The sequence below is a fragment of the Corythoichthys intestinalis genome, chromosome 10, assembly GCF_030265065.1.
Source record: "Corythoichthys intestinalis isolate RoL2023-P3 chromosome 10, ASM3026506v1, whole genome shotgun sequence".
In the NCBI taxonomy this organism is placed as follows: Eukaryota; Metazoa; Chordata; class Actinopteri; order Syngnathiformes; family Syngnathidae; genus Corythoichthys; species Corythoichthys intestinalis.
Genome location: NC_080404.1, coordinates 49,595,410 through 49,607,337, shown reverse-complemented (window position 1 = coordinate 49,607,337; position 11,928 = coordinate 49,595,410). Strand labels below are relative to the sequence as shown.

Sequence of the window (11,928 nt, the reverse complement as noted above, 5' to 3'; positions counted from 1 at the left end):
TTAATAATGCTCATGACAGTGTCATGTCATAATTATGATTGTCCAATGATGGTCTTATGGCGCCACTGTCAAATAAAGGGTTACCAAATACCATAACTTACAATTAATTAAATAACTGGAAGAGTAACCGAAGAAATAATTAGCACAGAACATGAATTTTGATTGTTATTTGCATCTGTAGCGCTGCAATGCATGCTAGGAGGCATGTTGGACAACAACAGTGTTGAGAGCAGGTGGCCAAATTGAAGCTTCATGGTGGTTCATTATGGTCTTACAATCATATGATGCCGCTTTCAAATAAAGTATTATTGGTTAATATCTTTTGGTGTAAATATCCCATAATACAGTGAGGACAGCTGCGGCTTATAGTCCAGTGCGGCTTATCTATGAACAAATGCCGTTTTTGTGTCCAATTTGGTGGGTGGCGGCTTATAGTCAGGTGCGCCTTATAGTACGAAAATTAGGGTAATAGTTTTGTTGTGCTTGTACTAAAGAGTGTAAAATACAAAATGATTGCTTTTCATAGCCAGTTGACGGTGTCTGAAAAATATCATTTCCCTAGGTGTCTCTGCCTTCTCGCGGCGTATTATTGGTTAATTTGTATTTTCTAATATTGATATGGCGAAAAACACTCAAGTGATTTGAAGTTCCGCTCTGAGACCCCCAATTTGGTCAACTTTCAAAATTGTCCCATATGCATGTGTGATACATCATTGGAAAGCTTCAAATCTCAATTTTCTGGGGGAAGAAAAATTTTGAACAGGAGGGCATTTAAAAAAAAAAAAAATTAAACAGCGAAACCCTATCTGGGGGTGAGAGCAAGAAATAACAATTAAAGACGCCATGACTTAACGAAATATTATTGCGTACTTAGCTTGTTTCGATCTAAAAACTCCATGTAGCATGTATCACTGAGTGTCAAGTTTCTCCACTTTAGTAAACATTGATCTCCAAAATATATAACTGTGGTTCTGTTCTGGCTTCAATTAATTGTTTAAGTCAACATAACTCATAACTAATGTGTGCGTGTGCGCTCCCACGGCCAGGAACACAATTTTTGACGGGGGTAACTACATTGGCAAGACATCGGTGGTGGCTCTGTTGTACAATTAGCATCTTTAGTGGGGCAAATTGAAACTCCGCTCACCATGTTGACGGTGGTCTCTGGCGTTTCATGGTCCACATTTTCAATCTTTGGTTCTTGCTCAGTAGTTGTTGTCGCTTTTGAAAGCGTAGGTTTGAAAAAATTTACGTATATCCATCTTGCCTTTTCGGTCCTCGGGTGGTTTTGGCTAAGCAAAGCAAATGACCGTCTAAGGCAGGGGTCCCCAAACTACGGCCCACGGGCCGGATACGGCCCACCTCCACATTTGGTCTGTCCCTTTGAACAACAACAACAAAAAAATATATATATAGATATTTTTTTTCCCTCAATAGTGTTATTTATTTCCTGGCTTTTTTTCTGTGAAGAACCCAGAGAGGGTTATTTGGTTATTATCGATTTAATTGTCTTATTATTATTATTATTTATTATATTATTAATAGTGTTATTATTATTTATTATATTATATTATAATTTATTATTAGGGCTGTCGAACGATTAAAGATTTTAATCGAGTTAATCACAGCTAAAAAATGAATTAATCGTAATTAATCGCAATTCAAACCATCTATAAAATATGCCATATTTTTCTGTAAATTGTTGGAATGGAAAGATAAGACAGAAGACGGATATATATATTCAACATACAGTACATAAGTACTGTATTTGTTTATCATAACAATAAATCAACAAGATAGCAATAACATTATAAACTGTTAAAGCGATCCATGGACAGAAAGACTTGTAATTCTTAAAAGATAAATGTTAATACAAGTTATAGAAAAACCCCTCTTAATGTTTTCCTTTTATTAAAATTTGTAAAACTTTCAATCAAAAAATTAACTAGTAACTCACCATTGTTGATGTCAATAATTACACAATGGTGCTGAAACCCATAAAATCAGTCGCACCCAAGCGCCAGCAGAGGGCGACAAAACACCCAAAAACACAAGTAACAAGTGCACATGACACTGTGCTGTCATTTTAATGTTTGAGTGGGGCATGTGTGCTTAATGCGTCAAATATTTTAACGTGATTAATTTAAGAAAAATTAATTACCGCCCGTTAACACGATAATTTTGACAGCCCTATATACTATATTGTGTTATATTGTTATTATTATTATTTTTATTTTATTTACTTTTGTTCCGTGAAGAATCCAGAAAGGATTATTTGATTGTGGCTTTCTGAAAAACAATAAATTGTTACATTTAGGCACTCTTGCAATCGTCACACCTTTGCTGTGGCAAACTGACCCCGGCCCCTCATCAGAGAAGGGAAATGTGTTCCTCACAGGAAAAAGTTTGGGGACCCCTGGTCTAAGGTGCTAATCACATAATCTGTTCGAAAAATAATTTTGAACCATTATAATATCGTTTTTTGTTCATTTCATTCATTTTTGTTTTTTGCTTTGCAACTTTTATAGACAATATTTTACCGGAAAAGTCTTAATTTTAAAATCATATACTGTAGAAAAGTCAATTACATGCAATGACACCTTTCGGCCACCAGGGGGGCCTGGCAGCTTATGGTTGTAATCCTCCAAAACTTCAACACTGACGAAGAGTGGATGGCTCGTTTTATTGACATTAGAATTTATGTTTTAACAAATACAAAATACACAACATCCACGAAACATTAAAAAGGGAAAAAATAAATAAAACTTGGCTTTTTCTTTCTCTTTACAAAATAAAACCAAACTGACCAAACAAGGAGTAATAAAAGCAAATTAAAACCTACTGGTACCGAATTTTCACTTCAAATGATTTTTTTTTTTTCAAATGTAAATTAAAAAAAAAAATAACGATAGAGCACAGGAAGTGATACCTTAGGACAAGTAAACAATGTAGACAAAACTGCAGCAGGATCTTTCCCCTTCTCATAGAACACAAAAAAAAGTAAATTTTTACTTAACATTAAGCCACATAATGAGAAAAAGGGAAGGAATGGACGGAGCAAGTGAGAGGAACAGATGTCTAGCAGCTTCTTAAAACTCAATTTGACACAAACTACAAAACAACACCGGTATCCAAATGTTATAAAATAGCAAGTTAATACTTTTGTTTTTGTCTTCCAAATTGAAATAGAAAAAGTCCAATTGTAAATCATAGGACACTTCTGTGCTGCTACAAGCTTCATGGCACGCATTTAAGAGGCCAAATGAAAATAAGGCAGCAACAATCAAAAGTCAAGACCTGCACCTTGTGTAATAAACTTTGGTAAGTTATTTTTGTACTGCTTCACACACAAAGAATACCTAGCAGGGAGACAAGGCTCAGTTCTTCACTTGCTACTAGAGGGCCAACTAGTGGGCCAGTCAAAAACATTTTAAAAAATTGCTTCTTTTAAGAATGGAACTGTATTTTATATAAAACTGCATTGGTTGAAATGTGATATCATGGGGACTCTTTCTGTATAAAGGATGTCTATTTTTGAGTGTTAAAATAAGGCGGCAGTTGTTTGTGATACTGAACTGCAAAAAAAAAAAAAAAAAAAAAGTCAAACTCTGCATTCTGGAGGTCTGAAAAGTACATGGGAGAATCTGGGGTTTTTAAGGCATGACCTTAGTAAAGAAGAGTCCATACACCGGGAAGCTGAGAAGGATTAGATGAAATGCTCGTGTTCATTCGTGTGTCTTTTTGGAATCCGTGTGCCTTTCATCCTTGCGAATGAATGATACACAGATGACCGTCTCACTTCTGCACAAGGGCTTCACTACCACCGGGCCTTACGCGGCCGAAAGGCAGGCCGCAAATGGGAGCTATGCCGAGACCTGCGGAAACGTCAGGCGGAATCCCGGCGCAATCTCCCGATGCCGGGAGGATCTCTGGCAGCGGATCTTTGGCCGCTGGCTGCTGGGGTCCAGAACCGGCTGGCGTTTTGACGCTCTGAGGTTTGGTGGGCGAGCCAGGGCCGGCTGCGACGTCCAGCGTCCCGTCAGGGTCCAGCATCAGGTTGATCACTAAAACACACATGCAGACACACAATGAGTTGGACTTGTGTTAAAAAACAACTTTGAGTGGACTCGCACAGACAATAAATAACATTTGTTTCATGATAACGCTTTTAATTTCGGTGAGCTCTCTTCTTATTTCTTTTTCAATTTTAAACATTCTTTTGGTTTAATATTGTACAGTCCCTGACAAAAGTCTTGTCGCTTATCCATTTTGTAGAAACAATAGCTAATAACTATAGATGTCCCGATCGATCGGGATGTGATCACGTCATTTCAAAGTATCGGAATCGGCAAAAAAAGATATATCAGCCATGCCTTTTTTTAAATATATATATATTTTTTAATTAAATCATTTTCTAATTGTATTTAACGTAACAGACATAATATGTTACACTCATCCAGAGTCTTTAGTTTAGGCTTAAGGTAGGGTTATCAAATTTATCTCGATAACGGCGGTAATTAATTTTTAAAAAAATGTATCAAGTTAAAATATTTAATGCAGTTAATGCATGCACTGCACGACCCACTCACGCATTGTCGCGCTCAATCTGTAATGGCGCAGTCTTACCTATATTGAGTGAAAAAGCAGCGTGAAAGGAGTAGAGTCACTTTTGGCAGCCTTTTTTAATTGGCTAAAGCCTTACAATCCCTCTCCCTACAATTAGAAATATCATGGGAAGCAATGTGGGGAAGCAAGGTAGCAATTGATCTTTTGCTTAACACCCTATGTTATTTCCCAACGCAGAGAAGATATATCAATTGGTAGCACTACGCACAGTCATGGTTCCACTTCCCATCATGCATTTGGGCATGGCTACAGTATCATTTACTGAAAGCTCAACAAATACACTAGATGGCAATATTTAGTCACAATATCCGAGTCACAAGTCTTCCTATCCGTGGAGCCCTCTCACAGAAAGAATGTTAATAATGTAAATGCCATCTTGAGGATTTATTGTCATAATAAACAAGTACAGTACTTATGTACTGTATGTTGAATGTATATATTCATCCGAGTTTTATTCATTTTTTTCTTAATGCACTGCCAAAATGTATATGATCAGGAAAAATTATCAGGAATGATTGTAATTAAATCGGGAGCAAAATAAGCAATCGGATCAGGAAATATCGGGATCGGCAGATACTCAAAACGATCGGGAGCAAAAAAAAACATGATCGGAACAACCCTACTAATAACCTGACTTTTGATTATTCAATTGGTTTCAGAAATGGCTCATATGAAAGCTAAGACCCTCCCCAAATGATGTTGAATGAACAAAAATATATTTGTTTCACTGAAAAAAGATTTATCATTCAATGAAGACATAAAGGTCAAATTTTGGCAAGAAAAAAGTTTTGTCGTCTACAGAAAGTAGTGTGAAAATACGACAAAAAATGTACTTCAAATACAAAAATATGTTACATAACATGAGCGAATTAAAGTCGTGGTGCTGTGAGATCCGCATGGATGCAGTCCTTCAAGCCCATGGAAGTCATACAAAATATTAAATTTGGATCTCACAGCACCACTACTAAATTCGCTTATGTTATGTAACATATTTTTCTGTTTGAAGTACATTTTTTGTTCAGTTTTCACACTACTTTCTGTCGGCGACGAAACGTTAGTCTTGCCAAAATTTTACCTTTATGTCTTCATTAAATGATCATTATTTTTTTCAGTAAAACAAATATATTTTTGTACATTCAACATCATTTGGGATGGCCTTAGCTTTCATGTGAGCCATTTCTGAAACCAATTGAACAGTTAAAGTCAGGTTATTCGCAATTGTTTCTACAAAATGGATAAGCGACAAGACTTTTGTCAGGGACTGTATATTAATTGTCCTTTAATTTTTGTTATGAAATCTAAATGGGTGATTTGTAATTGCAATGCATTTATTAGATTGTGTAAATCCATCAAATGGATGCATCAAAGCAGGATACGGCGATTCATTAGCTGCCACTGAATGATCACTGTCCCAGTTCAAATGTTTTTGACAGCCATGTGAGTCGATAGTTTAATTGTGGTGTTCACCTTCGAGCTGCTTCTCGACTCTTCTGAGTTCAAGCAGCACAGAGGAGATTTCCTGCACAAATAGCAAAAACACGATGAGTTGACTGTTGTAGTTTTTTTCAAAATTAAGTTTAGAATTGTTTTGCCTACTTTATTGGATGCCTTCAAGAGCGGTACATCGCCGTCAGATGTCAGTTTCTTTTCAATGTCCGCCCAGTTCCTATCCTGATCCTTAAACAATATCCTGAAGAGAAACAAGAGCATCAGTATGAAATCCTAAGAAAATATCATAATGAATGTTACTGACATAATCATGAAAGCAGCATAACCTGATTTTTCCAGCTGTTTTGTCAGCAGAATGTCTGATCTTAGTGGATAGCTGAGAGACGGAATGGATCAGGAGGCTGTCCAACACTGCCTGCGTGGACAGAGAAAAGTGTCAACATAATGACTGCCAAATGGCGGCGCTGTGTGCGCATGTTTGTGTTTTCTCACTTCTTCTCGGTTCCACGTGCGTCTCCTGAGAGCACGGGGTTCGTGGGAGTCGGGGGCGCGGGGACGGAGCTCCACCGGCTTGCCGTTGATTTCTGACGTCTTGGCTGAATCGATGACGGGAGGGATGTTCCGGAATTTCAGGCTTTCGTCGAACACTCGATCCACCAACTGAGATCGTGAGAAAGCAGAAATGAGAAAAAAAATATTGGGAGAAAAACTGCACTGAATGACAAAAGAGAGAAATGTAAAAAAAAAAAAAATATATATATATATATATATATATATATATATATATATTCATTATGGAGTCAAAATACTACGTATAAGAACATTTTATACATACAGTACATAATATAGTGGTGCCTCTACTTAAGAACGTCTCTACATAAAGAATTTTTAGGTTAATACAAGCTTCAATGGGAAAATTTTGCCTCTTGTTAAGAACGAAATTTCAGGATATATAAGGCAAAAATAGAGTACGGCTGGTACTCGCAGCTCCCAGAGTTTACTGAACGTAGCATACTTACAGTACCTGACAAAAGTCTTCTCGCTTGGATACACATGGACCTGAAGTGTCTCTCTAATATATTTGTATTCAATATTTTCTTATAAGAAATGAATCATTTTAATCCCAACAGGTTTTGGAATAACATTTTGGTGCCAAACAAAACTGTTGAAAAGTGTTCTGATGCTTAGTAAAGTCCATTGAGTCAATTTTTGCAAAGACATAATACTTGTCGCCTTGTCAAATGATGCACACAATCCCAGATTACAGCTTCACCTTTTACCAATAATGGATCAATTAACTCTCAGGTGTGTATAAAAAGAACCCCAGTGCACTAGACTGCCACATCAACTGCAATCTGACCTCGGACAAGATGCCTAAGATTCCTCCTGAGACCAAAGTGTTAATTATCAAGAGCCTGAAGACGAGATCCACTGCAGATGTGGCAGACATAGGCCTGTTGCGATAACAAATTTTAGTGTGCGATAATTATTCTCATAAATGATTGCAATATGCGATATTATTGCCCCCCCCCCCCCCCAGTTTTTAACCACTTTACAATAACACAGTGAGAATACAGTATATATTAATAGATCAAGAACACCCATTTAAACGCGATAAATATTCACTCTTAAATTCAAAAATACTTAAGAAATCACAACTAAAAACAATAGACCATGCCTCTTAAGTAAAAAACAACAATATTGATACCGCACAAAAACACAGAATAAATAAAATGTGTTTAAAAAAAAAAATTGCACTTAATAACTTAAGCATGAAAACTTTTCCCGTCATAGCTTCTGCAATGGTGTTCCATAGGGATGCAACGATACAGTTAAGTCACGGTTCGGTACGATTTTTGATACGGGGACACGATTTTCGATCCGATTCAATACATTTAATGCTCTGTAAAAAAAAAAAAAAAAACAATTATATTATTATACACCACGTCAACCATATCACCAGAACTGCCTTCTTCCACCTCAAGAACATAGCTCGTCTTCGCCTCTCCCTCACCTTCTCTACTGCTGAAACCCTCATCCATGCCTTCATAACTTCCAGACTTGACTACTGCAACAGCATTCTCTTCGGTTCTCCATCCAAACTCATCAATAAACTACAATATATCCAAAACTCCGCTGCACACCTTCTCACCCGGACCCCCTATAGGAACCACATTACCCCCGTCCTCCACAAACTGCACTGGCTTCCTATTTCATACAGAATTCAGTTCAAAATCATCCTTCTCACTTCTCACTAGAGCAGGTCAGTAAACCGAAAATTTACCGTTACCGAAATTCTTCACGATGACCGACGTAATTTTGACCATGTCGGTAAATTCGGTAATTTAATAAAAGAAGAAAATATAGTCTTTTCATCCCGCTTTGACTCTGTGTTGTTCGGCTATGTTCATTCCCCCTTCAGAAAGCAGACAGTGTGCTTACGTTTGGAGTCACATGGTTTTCAGGAAGCCAATCAAACAGAAGCCCGGTAGGCTAACGCTAGCAGCTAACGCTAGCGGCTAACGCTACAAGTAAACAGGATGAAGTCGGGCTTAAGTTAGCTTCGCCAAACTTTCACCCGACATTAAGTAAACTCTTGACGGGTTCCAGATAGGGATGGAAAAACCGAGGCTTTCTGAAACAATGAACCACTTTTAAGACAATTGCCCTAAATTGAATCACTGTTTGACACACTGCAAGAGCTCCATCTACTGGATAAACAGTGCACGTTTCTTTTTAAAAGTAAAGTTGACAAATTGCCTCAGCATTACATATCTTCAATAGAATTAAGTGGATGTCGTCTATTTCAACCAGGAGATCGTGTCGTCATTAAGTGTGATTTACACAATTAAAGTTGACCTCTTTAAGCCTGTGTCATTGCTTTTGTCTCTGAAGATGTGTTCAAAGCAGTATTTGTAATACACGACAGTGCTAGTCTTGTAAGTGGCTCGTCCTAGATGACGGGGAGTAACTATGTATTGTTTATTTTTTGTAAAAAATACAGTACAGTAAGCACAGTGCTTGGGAACAGGAATATTATTTATTGCATACTGTAAGGATTTCCAAAATCATAAGATGTAAATAATTGAGCCGAATAAAAGAAAGGAAAGGTTTGTGAAAAGTATAATTTCTGGGGGGCGGGCGGATGTGTCGTATTTGTATCTATTCTAAATATCTAAACGTATGCCACTATCTAGTGTATAACAATGCGGAATGAATTTAATGAAATTCAAGTGATGATATTTTTCAAGTCATACAAGCTGTTATAAATGTTCACACCAGAATTCTTATTGTTTACAAGATTTTTTTTAAATACTTAATGTTTAGACTGCATGTGCAATTGTTAAATTGAAAGCTGGTAAATAAATTTAACGAGAAACTGTTAATTTGTATTCCATGCATTGATTCAAAATTTCAAATTATATAACAGTTTGCTTGGGCGAATTTATCGTCATTTATCGTTATCGAGGTAAATCTGTGCAATTTATCGTGATACGTACTTAAGGCCATATCGCCCAGCCCTACTTCTCACTTACAATAACGTGGCCCTGCCCTACCTCACAGACCTTCTCTGTCCCCACACCCCTTCCCGTCACCTCCGCTCTTCTAATGGAAACATTCTCGCACCGCCCAAACAAAGAACACACCGAACTAGGGGGGACAGAGCCTTCTCCGCTGCTGCCCCCTCCCTTTGGAACTCACTCCCAAAACCCATTCGTTCCTGTTCAGACCTTCCCACATTCAAAAAACTGTTAAAAACTCACCTTTTTGAACTAGCTTTTAACTTATTTTTCTTTGTTTTGTTCTGTTCACGTTGTTTGCTGTTTCTGTTCCTATTGTAAAGCGTCTTTGAGCATTGGTAAAAGCGCTCTACAAATAAAATGTATTATTATTATTATTATTATTATATTTTTTTGTTTCGTTTTTGTTGTTTTTTTTTTGCTAACGAGCAAAAATTAAATTGCCGTCATATAAACATGCATTTTTGTGCATAATATTTATGTGCTTACGTCTTACTGATCTGAAAAAAATTTGTATAAAAGTGCTGAGAACAATCTTTACTGTTTGTAAAGTGAGGCAGGGCACACTGTTGATTGCTACAGCTCTCTTAGCAGCTAGGTTTACTACATGAGCAAGACATCCTATTTGTGGTCCGAATCCATCTGTGTCACGTACTGAATTAACAATATTTGCAACATTATCTATAGTCACTGGTATGGATTGATTTGGACTTCTTAACTTCCATTCAGTCATGACAGTTTAGAATTCATCAATGTAGTATATGGACTACATGTCCCATAATCACTCAGGGCTCACGTAGCCAATGGCATGGGTCGTAGCACATCTAGTTTGCCATTTCATGATATCTAGTGTGTGCGCACATTAAAAAAGTTAGCAAGCGCCGCTGAAGTCACGTCTGCTCATTACTACACAACACCAGCATATGACAATCGACTTTCATAAACAGGACGGGTTTGAAGCACAGCGCTCTTAATTTCATTCAGCTGTTCGTTGTAAAAGCGAGGTTGTTCGTAGCAGCCAAGTCGGTAACAATGTTTTGGTGGACTTTGTTGTAAATATCCGGCGTTGTGCCGAAAAATAGCCGCCCCGCGTGAAATATCACTCCTTACGGGAGCGCCCACACGTCAGCAACACCGGCGAGCCGTAGATGGTCCACAGTCACTCCGGAGCACTGACGCGGCCGGTATACGTTGAACAATAGGATATAATGGGAACGATTGGCTCCGGCGCTAGTTTTTGCCGGACCTGGAACGAAGATGCATTTTGCGCAATTGGTAACGAGGAATCCGAACTTTTAACAGCACGTCTGCCGCACGCACGTGCACGCGAGGCGATAAATTGCAGCGGAAAAATTACCGCCTTAATTTTTATTTATCGCGCGATAAATGGAATTATTGCATATTGCGACAGGCTTAGGCAGACACCTTCAATGTGTCTCAGCGTCAGGTACAGAGGATAAATAACAGATATGAACAGAATGGAGACATTTTTGACAAGCCCAGGTCAGGTAGACCCCGCAAGACAACTGCTCAGGAGGACCGGTTGTTGGCTGGAAAATCCAAAACCAGCCCTTTTTCCACTGCAGCAGAGCTCAACGAGACTTGGTCACCTGAAGTCCCTGTGTCAACCAGAACAGTCTGTCGAATTCTGTTTAGAAATGGCCTCCATGGTCGAATCAGTGCCCAGAAACCAGCATTAAACAAAATACAATGAAAAAACTCTGGCATTTGCCAAGGCTCACAGCCCGTCAAAAGGATGGACGCTGGAAAAGTGGACAAAGGTGGATTTTTCAGATGAATCTTTCACTGAATTACACCACAGTCGCCGCAAATATTGCAGGAGACCTACTGGAGCCCGTATGGATCGGAGATTCACTAAGAAAACAGTGAAGTTTGGTGGTGGCAAAATCATGGTGTGCGAGAGATCTGCAGGGTGGAGGGCTACATAAATAGTCTGAAACATCAACAAATCTTAGCTGCCTCTTACAAGTATATCACCATTTACCATTCCTAACCATAAAAAGAGACAAATTCTGCAGCTCCATCGCATACTTCAATCTCCACCTCAAAGTTCCTCATGGTAAAGAAGATCAAGATCCTCCAGGGCTGGGCAGCCCAGTCACCACTCACCAGACATGAACATCATTGAGCATGTCTGGTGTAGGATGAAAGAGGAAGCATGGAAGACGAAACCCAAAAATGTTGATGAACTCTGGGAGGCATGCAAGACTGCTTTCATTGATGTTCCTGATGACTTCATCAATAGATTGTATGAATCCTTGCCGAACCACATGGATGCAGTCCTTCAAGCCCATGGAAGTCATACGAAATA

The 11,928-nt window shown here is 38.3% G+C and overlaps 1 protein-coding gene across 6 annotated transcripts in view; it reads right to left on the bottom strand.

Moving 5' to 3' along the window:
• Positions 1 to 2,407: 2,407 nt before the first annotated feature.
• Positions 2,408 to 11,928, bottom strand: part of cep170aa (centrosomal protein 170Aa) — an 85,651-nt gene continuing 76,130 nt past the window's right edge. For 3 of the 6 annotated variants that reach the window (XM_057848118.1, XM_057848121.1, XM_057848119.1), the window contains exons 18-22: positions 6,568 to 6,735; positions 6,402 to 6,490; positions 6,223 to 6,316; positions 6,094 to 6,145; positions 2,408 to 4,064 (exon numbers count right to left, since the gene is read on the bottom strand). In XM_057848118.1, coding sequence (XP_057704101.1) covers positions 3,796 to 4,064; positions 6,094 to 6,145; positions 6,223 to 6,316; positions 6,402 to 6,490; positions 6,568 to 6,735 — 672 coding nt within the window. In that variant the 3' untranslated portion in view covers positions 2,408 to 3,795. The remainder of the gene's footprint in view (positions 4,065 to 6,093; positions 6,146 to 6,222; positions 6,317 to 6,401; positions 6,491 to 6,567; positions 6,736 to 11,928) is intronic. The other 3 variants (XM_057848120.1, XM_057848122.1, XM_057848123.1) reach the window with 1 other exon arrangement.